The sequence below is a fragment of the Lissotriton helveticus genome, chromosome 11, assembly GCF_964261635.1.
Source record: "Lissotriton helveticus chromosome 11, aLisHel1.1, whole genome shotgun sequence".
Lineage (NCBI taxonomy): Eukaryota > Metazoa > Chordata > Amphibia > Caudata > Salamandridae > Lissotriton > Lissotriton helveticus.
The window spans coordinates 931,687,372-931,704,097 of NC_136072.1; the positions used below are offsets into that span (position 1 = coordinate 931,687,372).

Below are 16,726 nucleotides of genomic sequence, written 5' to 3' on the forward strand. Positions count from 1 at the left end.
GAAATCCACACGCACGAGCGTGTGGAATTTTAAGGTTCATTTTCAAATCGCCCGGAATAGGACTCAGAGCTGCGCGACACTGCCGCGCAGTGTACGCAGAGCCAGAGCCCTAAAAATGACTTTCTATTGCCCATCTAAGCTGCGTCCTGAATGGGTGCACTTGGAGTGGTCCTGTAAGGGGGTAAAAGTAAGTTCTAAGGAACAAAATGCACACTTTTTCCATGTTTAAACCATTCATGAAAAGTACAGCACAACTTCATAAACACCACTACATCAATGACGCAGAGAAGCAGACACTTGGCCACGGCCAAAAATCACTATGTCAGAAAGGGTAGGAGTTAGACTAGATAACGGACATTTGTGCATGAAAAAAAAACAGATGGTATGCTATTAATAGGAACGAACACTCGCTTTCATTTGACAAATTTCACAAAGCATTTCAAGGCACCGAACCTCAACGAAGCCCCAATATCAAGATGTGAAGAACTGTGTCCTTTTCTAAACACGGATTTTAAAATTATTACTCTCCTATGCTAGCACACACCGGAAATTCCTATGCATGGTCGACATTAAGACTATTTTTTCATCTAGCATCTGACCTATTTGGAGCTTTCTTGATCTGAGGTATTGTTCATCTCGTCCATATGCTTTAACCCCCATTTCCAGGAAGGTGGGTGGGTCGCATGTGAATCCAGAAAAAGTTCAGGGTGAAAAACTACTCCTACTGGTAATTACCCATTTTGTTTTGCAGCATGAATCCTTTTCTGGATCCACAAGCTATGCATCTGATTATGTAGTAGTGTTCGTTTCCTTGGGCAGGCTGGGTTGAACTGTGGTTGAACTGGCAAACATGTGTTATAGCACTCTCTGACCCACCTGTGCTTTCCTGTTTATCTGAATGTCCACACAATAGTGTTTCGTGAAGGTGTGTGGGGATGACCAAGTCAAGGCCATACAAATGTCACCAATGGGTACTTTTGCTAAGAATGCTTGGGTTGTGCCCTTATTCCTGGTTTAGTGTGCCATGGGGCACGTGGATAAAGTTCTTCCTGCCCTTGTATAGCAGTTTTGGATAGTTTCCACTATCCATCTTGCTATCGCCTCCTTCGTTACCAGAGCGCACTTGCTTGCCGTGGCAAAGGAGACTCAGACCTGGTTCACTTTTTTCTGCATGAGATCTCTTCGCATGTCCAATGTGTGCAGTGTCCTTCCAGTCTTTGACTTCAAATCTTGGAAAAAGGATGGTAGTCACATGCTTTGGTTGATGTGAAATGAAGATACCACCTTTGGTAGAAACTGTGGGTTTGTTCGCAGGACAACTTTGACCTTGTGGATTTGAAGATATGATGCAGTCATTGGCGTTAAAAACTACAGCTCCGTTTTGTGTATGGACTCAAAAGGCTCTGTCATCAGCTGTATGAGTGCTACTGTTATAAATGGGATTTCTGGCTAACTGAGACTTGCGCCAAAGCGAGGCAGAAACCACCACGCTAGTCAGGATAAGGGAGTTACACTTCTAAAATAACCCCTGCTCACTCCCTTGGTAGCTTGGCACAAGTAGCCAGCCTTAGCTTAGAGGCAGTGCGTAAAGCATTTGCACATAACCAACAGTAAAACAGGATATGCACTACAAAAGGACACCACACCAGTTTACAAAAATATCCAATTTTTATATACTTAAGACCAAATACGATAAAAATCCACAATACTATACTTAAAAGTTCACAGTTCCAAAAACACGCGGATTAAAGAAAAGTTCCTTGAGGGGTAGTTCCGTCCGGGCTACCACGGCGTCGTGAACAACAAATCAACAGTTCTGGCTGGTCGCGGGCCAGCTATGGTGTCGGGAAGACCCGCAAACAGTACCTGTGAGAAATGCAGGGTGCTGAGACCCTTGAAGGCACTCGCGTTGCAAGTCGAGCTCCTCTCTGGTGGAATCGGGAGCGCTGGCGTCGGGTGCTGCGGGGTGAAGTGCAGTGGTGCGGCTTGCGCTGCCACGAGATCGTGGTGCGAGCAACTGCTCTGTGGCGGCGTCAGATGGCGTCGCCGGTGAGACCAGGGTCGCGGTGCAACATGAAGGCGGTGCGAGCCAACGTGCTAGCAAGCTAGGCGGGGTTGTTGCTGAAGCGATGTCGTCGGTTGACGAACTGGAGTCGATGGCGCCGGCATCGGTAGGCCAAGGCTGCGGTGAGGGATGAGGGTGGTGCGTCGTGTGACTTACGAGCTGTGCCCTCGAACCATGGTGCAAGCAGCGGCGTCTATTTCGGCGGGCAGTGGCTGCGTCAGGCAGGCCAAGAAGTCCTCGTGAAGCAAGGCAGTGCGGTGTGAGCAGTGGCTCGGTGGCAGCGTCAACAGGCGTCGCCGGTGAGACCAAGGTCACGGTGCAGCATTGCAGCGGTGCCAAAGCTTCGCCGTGAAGCGAGGCGGTGCTGAGTGTGATGCCCACAGGTCGCGGTGCAGAGCGGCTCTGTGGCGGCGTCAACAGGCGTCGTCGGTGAGACCAAGATTGCGATGCTCCCCTATAGAAGGAGCGTCGAAAGGAACCACGTGGGAATGGAGACTGCAATGCTCCCATGGATTTAGCAGTCTATGTCCTTTTTCATTTTCTCAATAGCGGTGGCTACAGTGGGTCCAAAAAGCTGTTGCTGATTGAAGGGCTGATTGATGATAGTTTGCACCTCCTGTTTGAAGCCAGAGATGCGCAAGCAGGCATTTCGTCTGAGTAACACGCTAGTGTTAATGGCCCTAGAGGCGGTGTCTGCTGAATCAAGGGCACATTTGATTGATGCATTAGTTATTAACTTCCCCTCCTGAATTAAATTAGCCTTGGTCTTATATTGATCAGTTAAATGTTGCAATAGAGTTTATAGTTGGCCATAGTGAGCCCTATCTTATCTAGCAAGTAATGCTTGTGTGTTGGCTATCCAGCAGTTATTAGCAGCTTGGGCCGCTATTCGTTTGCCAGAAGCATCAAATAATTTAGACTCCTTGTCCGGAGGTGGCGCGTCAACGGAGGTTTGAGAGTTGGCACGTTTTCTAGAGTTAGTTACCACTAGGGAATCTACAGGGAGTTGAGCTTTGATGTAGGCGGGATCACTGGGAGCGGGCTTATATTGTTGGTCAATCCTTGGATTTAGAATCCTAGTTTAACAGGGTCTTTGAATATGTCTGGGGCATGTTTAATGAAACCTTTTAACATTGGCAGTGTTTGTACAGTCTTTAGTGACTGTTCAAAGGTGTCTAGTAGAAAGTCCTCCTCTGCGGGGTCTGAATGCATTGGGACACTATGGTATTGAGCCGCCCTATTTACAAGCTGGTTAAAACCAATATTGTCATCTGGGGGGAGATGGCTTTGTTGGATATGTACGAGGATTAGAGAGGTCTGGAGGATCTACTGGGTCATAATAATCGTCCCAATCATCCTGTGGTACGTCTGTATCGTTATCAGGGTCACCAAAAGGGTCAGTGTTGTGTCCCGCAGCCCCTAAATCATCATCACCAGGTGAGGAGTTTGGTGGAAGTATAGGAGAGTGTAGAGGGAAGAAACACTTGGAAGGAAGAACAGGAGAAGAGGGTTGCAAAGGTGAAGTAGCAGAGTCCTTCTTTACATGCACTGTAGGAATGCCGGTGATGTCCAATTTCCTTTTGTGGAACAGTAGGCACATGTCTTGTTTTAGGGTCTATATGGAGTATTTTTGGTTTTGGATCGATAGGATCCGGATGAAAAAGTTCTTCCTCTTCTGTAGATACTTTCGGCGCCGGTTTGGATTTCTGCTCCAGCGCCTTGGAGGGTGTTTTCAGGTCCTTTGGCTTCGATGTGGAGGCGGGAATCTTTTTCGGTTCCGAATGTTTCGGTTTCGGATCCGATGCCTTTTCCATCGGCACGGGGGTGGTCGGTGCCGAGGTCTTTTTGGGAGTAGGTTGCGCTCCGTGGTTCGGTGCCGATGGCGCTTGTGGGACAGTGATATGTGATTTGCTCGCTCTCGAGCTACCGGAAGGCTGGTCTTATCTTCAGAGCCGAGCCAGAGGGCGGGGCTTTTGAATCTTGTTTTTGGTCGCGACTGGGGCCAGCAGGCAAAGATTTGACCAGGGCCTGCTTATTTGGAGGTGGGATTGGGGCAGGGGCAGTTGTACTCACTTGCTGACCTGGAGTGATGGGGTGGTCTGAACCGGAGTCGTCTGTTTCGGACACGATATGCAGATCCTCAGAGTCCTCTTCCGGAACATCGGGGCCTTCATCGAGATGTCCACCAGTACCAGAGCTGCTCGCTTTGTCATGATGTGTCGTCGGGCCAAGCGATCACAGATTGTCTTTTTAGATCTAAAAGAGGCGCAGGCCTGGCAATTGTTCTCAGGGTGATCAGTCGTGCTCAGGCGGGAGACACAGGTATGGTGGTCATCCACACTGGGGGCATTTTTTAAATGGTGTCCTTTCCATGAGCCGTAGGCCTGAACGGCGTTGATAGGCCCAGCGGCCTGCGGCAATGACCGGAATAGAGTATTTGGAGCACGTCGATGATCACGCGATCGAAAACAATACCGTCCAGTCTAAGATGGTTTTACGTGTTGAAAAGGTTTGGAGAATATGGTGCTGAACCAGAGCGCAGAAGTTACATTCGAACCAGATGGCAGAATAAAACTATCTGAAGATGGAGTCGATGCCCATGCGCACTATCGTCCAAGGGAGGAGTCACCTATCTCGTGACCACAAAAGACTTCTTCCAAGACAAGAACAAGGTGCGAGCATCCGAGCCCAACACTAGATGGCGATCTATACAAAGTGTACTATCTGCAGCTCATATACCTCGAACATGGGGGTTCTGTTGCAATACCCCCCACTTTTCACTGGCATTTCATGCAACTTTGACTGTAGAGAACTGGGTCCCTGCTGTCCAGGTTCCTGGTACCAGTGTTCTTTCCCTAAATACATATCCACAATTGGTACTTCTGCCTCCCTGTAAGTCCCTAGTAAGTGGTACCCTGGGTGCCTAGGGACTGGAGGCTTAATAGGGCCCAGCAACTGGCATGACCCTGTGAGGTGAATAAATGACTAAGTCGATATTGCACACTGCCTGTGTGCCATGCCAGCTAGCAGTGCCTAAGATATAGGTAAGTCACCCCCCAAGCAGGTATTACCAGCCCTAAGGTAGGGTGACGCTATCCCAGGTGTGGGCATATCTGCATGAGCAGGTATGCCCCTACAGTATTAGGGCATATTCCTTAATATTGCAAGTGCCAGGGAAGTCATAGCGAGCAGAAGGGGGATGGGAGCACACTGCATCACCTCCCAGCACATCTCTACTGATGAAGGATAATATCCAGAAACACATGAGTCTAGAGATTAACAGCAATACCTGCACCAACTTTGGTGAAACACTAAAGCAACATTTCAAGTAAGCATTTAAACTGAACTGCATTTACCAGGATGCGAAGGGGTGAACTTGTGCTGGGAGGTGAAGCAGGGTGCTCCCTTCCCCCTTCAAGTCACAGAGAGCACATGGGCTGGGAACTTGACAACTTGAGTTCCACAGCACCATGTTGGCTTCACTGAACCCAGGAGTGTTTGGTACCAAACAGCTCCTTGTAACAGATCCACACTGATGCCAGTGTGAGATTTACTAAAATATGTACTCAGATGGCATCTCATAGGTGCCCCCTGAAAACCTACCAACCCTGGTGTGGTCTCTGACCGGCTGTAGGCAGCTAGCCACCACCAGACCTGTTTCTGGACCTCTGGATAGAGAGCCTCAGAAACAATGCACATCCTGGGCAGAGGTGTCAGGCCTCCCCCCCTCCCCCCAGGATGGGTCAGTGTTTGAAGAAGGGAAGCTTCAAAGGTCTGCTTTTGTAATGCGACCCCCAGCCTCTGCTGCTAGCAGCAGATGGCAGCCCCTGGTTTATAGCCCCACTTTGGGCGGGAAAACTCAAAAAGATAGGAGGTGTGCCAAGCAGGGTGAAGTACAACCTTCAGTCCCTGTCACCTTGAAGATGAGGGGACCCCTCCAATCAGAACTAGGCCTATGCCTCCTCCCACAGGAGGGTGGCATATTAGAGGGTGTAGGCGCCCCAGGTAAGGTGCCCAATGGCCCTACCTGCTACTCCCCAAACACACCTCCTAAATTTAGTGTTTAGGTGGCTCCCACAGACCTGGCCATTAGAGCTACAATGACCTAAGAAGAAAGAGGAAACCCTGCAGCAGAAGCCAGAAGACAACTGACTTGGCCCCAGCCCTACTAGTCGGTCTCCAGCTTCGCCGAATCCTGAAACCTGTCTTGTAATAACGACCTCAAAACCCCCTGGGAGGACTACTGCCTTCAATAAAGACTCCAATCTCCCAAGGACATCGGACCTGTCCAGAAGAAACCACTCCAAAGACTCCGGATCTAATCAGATCCATGACCCTAGCCACTCTGCACCAAACACCGACGGCCTGAGTGGCTTATCTGGGCAGTGAAGTCTCCCCAGTGATACTCACCTCGTGTCCAGCATTGGTGGACCTCTTCTGCCCTACACAACTGCACTTGCAGTGTGAATCTAGAGGACCCCCCCCCCCCGAGGTATCACCACCTAGTGATGTGATATATACAGAGCCAGCTTCCTACAGGCTCCGCCCAACGGCGCACAGGGGATGGACTTACCAACAAATGGTGGTTGACAATGCCCAAACACAAAAAAACAAATGGAGAGAAGACAAAGCACGATTCCAGACCCACCCACTAGATGCAGTATAGATGCATAACATGTGAATCCAGAAAAGTATTCATGCTGTAAAACTAATGATCCCAAAGAACATTTTCCTGACAAGGGTACCTACCACCTGGATGCACAAAGCCACAAAGACTAGGCGTATTTGAATTCACCGTGAGAAGGTAGATCTTGAGCACCAAGAAGAGATTTGACTACGTCTTTCTTTCTTCCATATAAGCGAATGCCTTTAAGAAGACTGCAGAATGCCTTTTCATTTATGAAGTGCATTAATGCTCTGAAGAATAATGTTTTGCAGTAGTGATGATTTGAGTGGCTCAATGACACCCCTAGAATATCCAGGATGCTGCTTCTCAAACTCTGGTATGGAGGGGTTCTACTGAAAAGGATCCTCATACTCAATAAACAACACCAGTGTAAGACTGCACAAGTACCTGAAGAAGCAAACTTTGTAAGGCTGCACTGGCACATAAGGGTCAGCCTCAGTGAAACATCTGCAAATGTGGTTCACTTTCAGACAGGTCCTCAGACCAGGACATACAAGGGGCTTGGGAGCAGCCCCAATGACCTCAACCAATCAGCGAACATCAGCCAAACCATTACCACCTGGTCTCTGCTCACCGCCCTGACCACCTCAGCCATCATGTCTTTCATCCACTCCGAGGCGCCCACCGACCCCTGCCCTCACCCACCTCTATCACCTCACAACAAACATAATCAGCATGCAACTCGCCAGCATCCTCAATACCGCCATCTCTCCAGCAACCTTCTCAAATAGATGGAAACACACAGACGTTAGACTCCCTTCTAAAGAAAGCCTCCGCCGAGCCCAGCGATGTAAAAAATTACCATCCGATCTCCCTGCTCCCCCACCTGCCCAAAGTACTCGAGAAAGCCATCAGCCAGCAGCTCAACGAATTCCTGGAACAAAACCACCTACTGGACGCCTCACTATCTGGATTCCGTCCCAACCACAGAACTGAAACTGTGCTGATTGCCACCACAGACTACATCAGAACACTCATAGACCGTGGAGAAAGTGAAGCCCTGATCCTGCTCGACCTCTCCCGGCGTACAACATCGTCTCCCACAACAGACTCTACAATACGGGCATACAGCAAGACGCCCTCAAGTGTAATGCCTCCTTCCTTACAGTAAGCACACAGAGCATACGACGGCCTCCCTTCACATCCACAACCAAAGACATCGAATGTGGCGTAGCACAAGGATCTTCCCTCAGCCCCACCCTGTTCAGCATCTACATGACCCCCCAGGCAGACATGGTCAGACCCCACAGACTCAACATAATCTCCTATGCAGAGGACCCTCACCTGATCCTCTCGCTCAGCTGCGACCCCAATACCAAAACCAACTTCTGTGATGCCATGCCCAACGGATGACAACAGCCTCCAACTCCACTCGGACAAAACTGAAGTACTGATCTTCAGAAAGAACACCTCTGCAAGGGACCACAGATGGTAGCTTGCAGAACTCAGACCTACACCCCACACTGACAGACAATGCATGCAACCGCAGCATCATTCTTGACAGCCAACTGACCATGAAACATCAGCGCAGTCGTCTCCTCCTGCTTCCACACCACACACTACGCATGTTCTGGAGGATATTCAGATGGATCCCAACCAACACCAGAAAGACAGTCACTCAGCCCTCGTCACCAGCTGCCCAGACTACGGCAATGCCCTCTATGCCGGCATCTCCACCCAGCTCCTCAGAAGACTTCAGACCATACAAAAAGCTACATTGAGAATCATCCTGGACCTTCCCAAACAAACCCAAATCGTTCCCAACCTGAGAGACCACCACTGGCCCCCCTACAGAAGAGTTGCTAGTTCAAGATCCTCACGCACACTTACAAAGCACCCAATGACCGAGTATCTGTTTAAATCAAGTAGACTAAAGTTCCACCAACCCTGTAGACACCTGCGCTCCGCTTCTCTTTCTCTCTCTCTCTCACACACACACACAAAATCCGCCGTGGCCGCAGTGGTGGTCACTCCTACATTGCTGCAAAGACCTGGAACGACCATCCCTTCCAGCTCTGTACTGCCCTATCGCTGGCAGACTTTACAAAGAGACTAGTCCTGGCTCTTTGAGACACAGTGCCCAGATATCCTAGGGGTGACAGTGTTGTGCTTTACAAAGGTTGTTTGATTGATTTATCTTGCAGTTGCTATTAACAAAGTCATGCAAATTTAAGTGAGCACAAGCTATACAAAAATCCATCCTACAGCGGAAATGGTTTTCTAATGTTAAACTTAAAAACTAAACTAAAAATTCTACAGGTACGAACAGAGTAGTCCTTCCTCAACCATGCATTGTCAGATTCATTACTTCAATTCAGTTCTTTCTGGCATAGAGAAATTAGTAAGAGTGGGACAGAAAGGTTAAATATTATTTCACTACAAAATGAAAATAAATACAAAAAGAGCAAATGTACAAATTGTGCTTGTCGGGGACTGTCCACATTGTGTTTTCAATAAACTAAAGCTGGGCAAAATACTGTCGGGGAAGGATTTAAGGGGGTGCTGCAGGAATTCCAAAAGTCAAAGTAAAAAGTAATACCACGGGGTATTGGGTTTCAATTCCTGCTGTGTCAAAGTGCTCCTTAGGATAGTAAAAATGTAAAGCTCAAACAATCTAGCACAAAACAGCAATTATTCATATCGGAGTACTGAGGAGCAGATAAAAATTAAAATCCTGAAGAACATCTCATCCAGAAATTCAGAGACATGCGCTCTTTTCCAAATTACTCATGTTCTTACCTCTCGAACCTTCCGCTTCTTGCCAAACATTATCTTGTTGTACAAATATTTCTCTCTCTTCTTCATCATCATGATAGCGAGACGTTTCTCCTCATTCTTCTCTCGGTCAGCTGTTTGGGTACGACTTTCTGTTTTCAGCACCCCAGCAGTTACCTTCACATTTAGCCGCTGTTGATGGAAAAGCAGAACAACTGAATAAAGTGCAAAGGATGCCCAATATAGCAGACCGGTATCAGGCTCTGTCAAGCGTTATCACATGAGCAATGAGGAGGGTAAATCTAAGCACTTGGGTCTATCCACCAGCAAAGCAAGATGTTGCCAAACTGAATAAGGGAATGTATCTTCTGCTTTAAAAGCAATAGTCTGTATTGGATGAAAACCCCTGCCCACTTTTAGTCGGAATGCTTTATCATAGGGTTCCTTCTCATGTCACACCAGTGGTGAATTTTGGGCTACAACTCCCTTGAGAGGGAGGAGCGCTTCAAATAGGCACTTCCGATATGAGCTACAAGTATGGGTGGTGGGGAAGAGTGTAAAAGGAGTGGAGGGGATATGAGTGAAAACTACCTCTTGGTTAAACTCTGCTAGTTTACTGTCCCCATTGTATACGATTAAAAGAAAAAGGGAGGGAAAAACTTCAACCCTAACAAGAGAGTGCGGTCAACACGTTTCTGTACTTCTGATAGACTATTAGGTGAAGAGGCATTAGCCAGGAACTGCGATCAGTCAAATTATCAAAAGAAAATGTGTAACAATGAAAAAATCATAAGTAAAAGTACATCCAATGGTTCGGTAATATGGAGTACAAATCCACTGTTGTCTTACTCTGCAAGTAGAACACTGCAATATGGAGATCAACAACACCTAGCAATAACAGACTAAGACAGACATCCAGTGATCCTTTCTTCAACCCCTCACGTGCTGAACTAGACATTGCTAACCAATTATCGACTGATCCATCAAATAGGCTGACAAAGGAGATGTGATAGTCATCCTAGAACCCAGCACATACTGAGAAGAATGTCTAAGACAGTTCAGTGATCAGCACCATTATTCACCTCTTATATTAGAGCACATAACCAGACTACTGAAAAAGTTTGGTGCAGGAAGCGGAAGACTCGCAGTGGATCATCAATAAATAGACTGACTTCCTTATCATGGACAATCATATAACAAAGTACTCCTATACGTTACTGAGGATCCATAAACCACAGCAACCCCACCTGGAAGACCAATAGTCTCAGGTTTATGATCTCTACTGAAGTCTAATTCACAAATTTCTTTTTAAAACCGCTGGTGACCTCCATAACTATCTAACCTGAGGATACAAATAAGACCATAAACATTTTAGAACAAGGGTTCGACTCATAACCTATAATAAAGTGTACCAGAGGGCAGAATTACGTTGCCAACACTCTCATACTAGGGCTGAAGTTCTTCCCTACCCTTTTCGTTTAATCCTATTCTTTGCTGTACAAAGGTTAATTTTAACTTGTATCCCCTCTCCTTTTGTACTCTGCCCAACCACCCATCCCTGCAGCTCACATAGGAAGTGCCCATTTAAAGAGCTCCTCGTACTAAAGAGGGTTGTAGTCCATGACACAATTGATGTGACCCGAGGTGGAACTCTATGATAAAGTATGCCACGCAAGGGTGGGTGTTTTTATACTAAACAGACACCTGATTTTAAATCAGAGACATTCCCTTATTCTCCAAGTTTACAGCATCTTGTGTTTCTGGTGAACCAACCAGAGTACTTGTTGAGTGTTTTTAACAGAATAAGAGTCCAGACTCGCTGGTCTTTAAACATTTCTTAGTCCTCTTTTGTACCTTTGAGGGTAAATCATTACCTTGCCTTGCGATTTCTGCTCCATCTTCTTCAGCTGCACATTGTCCTCTGAATCCTCCTCTTCGTTTTCAGACTGCTCTTCATCATCATCATCATCCTCCTCCTCCTCCTCCTCCTCCTCCTCAGAAGCACTATCTTCTATTAAAGAAACCAGATAACCATCAATGGACATGTAACAATTAAATTGGAAGACACCACTTCCATTCTGGTCTATTAAAAGGGTCTCGCCCCCTCTCCTTTTTGGTCTCAACCCCAGTCTCTCAGTTTCTCGATCTTGGTCACTCTGTGCCTCTCATAGCCTCTAACAGTAAATCTCACAGGCTTGCAGTCTCTCTCTCACAGCAGTCTCACCTCTCAGAATCCCTAAAATATCACATTTCAAGATCACTATTTTAATCAGCTTGTAAGACGTTGGATAAACTGGGTTGCTGAGAAGAAGAAGGTGAGCAGGAACTGGTAAAAGAAGAGGGCTGATAAAAAAAGTTAACTGAGTTGAGAAACAACTCGACTCTTACTCCTTGGTGTATAGAAATCTTGAAATCACAATCAAGAGAGAAGTTTCAGAAAAGCGGCACCATAGGCCCCTTGTGAAAGATTTCTAAGAATGTCCTACACTAAGTTAAGACTAGCTACTGAACTAAGGTGCAAGTGTTCAGAGAAAGTATGCAGAATTATAATTTGGCTACCCTTCAAAAATAGCGAGATGGCTGAAAGGTAATAGAAGCGGTCTTTCCTCTGGTGAAATGGGTAGGATCCCCAATGCCATTCAGATCACAAGTGCCACCATACCTTAAAGTGTTCTGGAGTACAGCTGAACGTTTAGACGGTTTAATGAAAACTATAAGAGAAGACTTTGCTACCAGATTATGAATCCTTTCAAGATCTCTATAACTGCAAGGGCTAAAAATCACCCAGTTAATTAACAAGCATTTGCAATGCAATAGGTCTCGCAGCATTAAAGTTTGAGTTATTGGCATTGTATATGACAATATGTTGCATTACATTTTTAGCAAAGTCTGTATTGGTGTATAAAGATGATTTGCAAGATGATAGCTGTTGCAAAATATTAAGCAATGTTGGCAATAATATTATAATAATATTGTAAGTTACTGTTGTACTTATAAGCATTTTGGTAGCGCATAGTGATGTTGTGGTGCCCCTGAGTGATGTTGTGGTGCCCCTGAGTGATGCTGTGGTGGTGCAGAGTGATGCTGTGGTGGTGCAGAGTGATGCTGTGGTGGTGCAGAGTGATGCTGTGGTGGTGCAGAGTGATGCTGTGGTGGTGCAGAGTGATGCTGTGGTGGTGCAGAGTGATGCTGTGGTGGTGCAGAGTGATGCTGTGGTGGTGCAGAGTGATGCTGTGGTGGTGCAGAGTGATGCTGTGGTGGTGCAGAGTGATGCTGTGGTGGTGCAGAGTGATGCTGTGGTGGTGCAGAGTGATGCTGTGGTGGTGCAGAGTGATGCTGTGGTGGTGCAGAGTGATGCTGTGGTGGTGCAGAGTGATGCTGTGGTGGTGCAGAGTGATGCTGTGGTGGTGCAGAGTGATGCTGTGGTGGTGCAGAGTGATGCTGTGGTGGTGCAGAGTGATGCTGTGGTGGTGCAGAGTGATGCTGTGGTGGTGCAGAGTGATGCTGTGGTGATAGGATAGATAGAGGGAGGGCGAAAGAGAGGGAGGCGCGAGAGAGAGATAGAGGGAGGCGCGAGAGAGATAGAGGGAGGCGCGAGAGAGAGATAGAGGGAGGCGCGAGAGAGATAGAGGGAGGCGCGAGAGAGAGATGGAGGGAGGCGCGAGAGAGAGATGGAGGGAGGCGCGAGAGAGAGATGGAGGGTGGGGCGAGGGATGGAGGGTGGGGCGAGGGATGGAGGGTGGGGCGAGGGATGGAGGGTGGGGCGAGGGATGGAGGGTGGGGCGAGGGATGGAGTGTGGGGCGAGGGATGGAGTGTGGGGCGAGGGATGGAGTGTGGGGCGAGGGATGGAGTGTGGGGCGAGGGATGGAGTGTGGGGCGAGGGATGGAGTGTGGGGCGAGGGATGGAGTGTGGGGCGAGGGATGGAGTGTGGGGCGAGGGATGGAGTGTGGGGCGAGGGATGGAGTGTGGGGCGAGGGATGGAGTGTGGGGCGAGGGATGGAGTGTGGGGCGAGGGATGGAGTGTGGGGCGAGGGATGGAGTGTGGGGCGAGGGATGGAGTGTGGGGCGAGGGATGGAGTGTGGGGCGAGGGATGGAGTGTGGGGCGAGGGATGGAGTGTGGGGCGAGGGATGGAGTGTGGGGCGAGGGATGGAGTGTGGGGCGAGGGATGGAGTGTGGGGCGAGGGATGGAGTGTGGGGCGAGGGATGGAGTGTGGGGCGAGGGATGGAGTGTGGGGCGAGGGATGGAGTGTGGGGCGAGGGATGGAGTGTGGGGCGAGGGATGGAGTGTGGGGCGAGGGATGGAGTGTGGGGCGAGGGATGGAGTGTGGGGCGAGGGATGGAGTGTGGGGCGAGGGATGGAGTGTGGGGCGAGGGATGGAGTGTGGGGCGAGGGATGGAGTGTGGGGCGAGGGATGGAGTGTGGGGCGAGGGATGGAGTGTGGGGCGAGGGATGGAGTGTGGGGCGAGGGATGGAGTGTGGGGCGAGGGATGGAGTGTGGGGCGAGGGATGGAGTGTGGGGCGAGGGATGGAGTGTGTGGCGAGACTGTCCCATTGTTCGGGTGCTCGAGGCGAGTTTGGAGATAGGGAGTAAGATTCTGCCGTGCCAGAGAAGACGGCACCTGACTCCGACCGAGGTTGTCCCGGCCTCGGACTGAGATAGACGGGTGTACTGAGGCCCCCTGTTGAAAGCCTCTCCACAATGTGCTTTCAGAGAGCAGGGTGGCCAGACAGCATCTGGAGCCGGAGTTCTACTGCCAAGTGCCGCCTGCAGACCACCCAGCGCTGCATAGGGTCTGCAGCTGGATTCCTCTTACTAAGCGACCTGGATAAAAGGCGGAGTGGCGCCTGTGACGATCACCTTACTCAGCTCACTGAGCAATCTTTGGCTGTAAAAGTCTCTGCCTCGGATTGCACAGGCGGATCTCTGCAGCAGGAGCACGAACCCCCAGAGCTGTGTTATATTGCAGGATTCCGGATCTATGTAGCGGGCATATTGTTAATTGAGCTATCTCACTGGGAATCTCACACTCTGCAGAAGCTGCACTAACACACTGAGCTATCCCACTTGCATTGCACCTAGTGGCTAGGTCTCTGGGGAGGGAGCGTAGACCGGTTGAGCTGCCTTCCTGGGACTGGAACCTGTACACTGCACGCTCTGCAGCAGGTGCATGACTCATCTGAGCTGTCTCACTAGATTAGGGACCCAAGCACTGACTGTCGCATCTACATCTCTGCACACAGGTCTTTAAAATATTGAGCTGTGCGACTGGGGTTGGAACTGGCGCCCTGCTTCATGCACACGAGCTCCGCTGAAGCATTAACCCACCGAGCTATCTTACCTGGACTCCCTGCTGCACGTGCACACAAACCTCAGAGGGTGCATCCGAGCTGTTTTCATTGGTTTGCAACCTTTCATGGTAGTTGCACTGATCTCTGCAAGGGGTGCATTAACCCCCCCGAGCTGCGTGCCAGCAAAAGTTAATAGCTGAATTATAACTAAGAAAATAGAATAATATAACGTTGCAAAGTGTTCCAGGGCAGCGCGTGACTGACTGACAGTCCTCAAATGAATCACTTTCATTAACTGCAGTTCTCTTTGCCGGCTGCCGGCTGAAATCACACCCAGCCTTTACTGTATGTACCCTGTCTTGAAAAACAAAATAAAAGGGTTTGAAAATACCTCTTCTCCCATTGAAAGGCGGCAGCTGCCTTCCCAGCGTTAAGGCGACCCGCATGTGAACCAAAAACATGCGTTGGGGTGTGTGAGGCCAGAACACCGCGGGAGCACGACGTAACAGTAACACACACACACACAGAAACACAGACGCACAGACGCACAGAAACACAAATACCCACACACAGACACAGAGGCACACACAGAAGCACACACAGGTATACACACAGAGACACACCCAACACAGACACACACACACACACACACACAGAGCGCCAACACAGACAGCCAGATTGTAACTCTGTACCCAGGAACAGCATTTCATGGGAAGTTCATCGCCTGTTACTAGAACCCTATGTAGACCAATACAACTAAATACATTTTAAAAAGAACATTCGAATGAAAACAGGAGCTAAAGAAAACACAGGCACATGTTACACCTATGTCACACCTTCTGGTAAAACTCCCCGTGATGAAATGCAGTGACAGGAAGCAGGTGCTCGCAGCCTCTGCTCATCACTCATCTCAATTAGGGCCTGGCAGAGACGCAGGCCCCGGGTCCAATTCTAGAGAGGCTGGAAAGAAACAGAGGCCCAGTGCCGTCGGCCCCTTTGAGACAGTAAATTGCATTTGTGACCCAGATAATGATTCTTGCAGAGAGGGAGACGGCAAGGCCCGGGAGACCTCGAGTTCTCTCTTAGGAAAGGAGAACTCTGGTGAAAGGCGGAGCTCCCTCGAACCTGCCACAGTCTGTGAGATCATGGGGAGAGCTGTGATGTCATACACATGGCTCAGTGAGCAAAGAGTCGGCGGTGACGCCTGGTATCTTCAAAAGATCCCAGCTGGAAACATGCGAGGCGGACTCAGACTTCCATCCTCCCCAGGTCCGTAAATGGACTGCGGTAATTGGAACACCTGTTCATAAAAACACTTAGAAAGGCACAAGAAGGTATTAAATGCTAAAAAAATTAAACACGTTTTTAATATTAAAAGGGGGTTCTTATTAAAAATAGCAAATTTGTGATCTAGACGAGAAATGGCACCGATGCCTTCTAATCTAAAATGTGCTGCTAGCGTGAAATAATAAAACAGAAGTTAGTGGAGTTGCACACTGCAATATAGGGAAAGCGTGATTCTGGTTACCATCACAACAATCTTTAAACTGCTTATGTCCCTCTAAAGCAGCAGAGTTCTCAATGCAAATTAAACTATGTTATAGGTTGAGCTTGGTTCTGAAATGACACCCACATTTTCAGGGTATCTGTTGGGAACTCGGGCAGTAGTAGGGAGAACTGTTGTCAGAGCATTATCTGTTTCAATGCGTCCACGCTTCAAGGTTTCGGACTGTTGTATCAGGCACAATGTGAGAACAGTGGCAATAAAATAGTAGTGGGTTAATTAAGCACATGCAACGAACAGAGAAACTGCCGGTAACATGCTCTAAACCCAATGAGATGGCTTAGTTGGGTGTCTGCAACAGCAATCTGTGTGTATACTCAATATCACAGATTCCATTCTAACGCCAGTAAAATAGGAGAAACACCCATTACGACGACGGTGTTTTCACGCGCTGCCATCGC

General features: G+C 48.6%; 1 protein-coding gene across 1 annotated transcript in view; it reads right to left on the reverse strand.

Moving 5' to 3' along the window:
* The window catches only part of PES1 (pescadillo ribosomal biogenesis factor 1), a 142,008-nt gene that overhangs the window by 10,331 nt on the left and 114,951 nt on the right, over nucleotides 1–16,726 (reverse strand). Inside the window, exons 13-14 of the mRNA XM_078667252.1 lie at nucleotides 11,342–11,478; nucleotides 9,492–9,659 (exon numbers count right to left, since the gene is read on the reverse strand). Coding sequence (XP_078523378.1) covers nucleotides 9,492–9,659; nucleotides 11,342–11,478 — 305 coding nt within the window. The remainder of the gene's footprint in view (nucleotides 1–9,491; nucleotides 9,660–11,341; nucleotides 11,479–16,726) is intronic.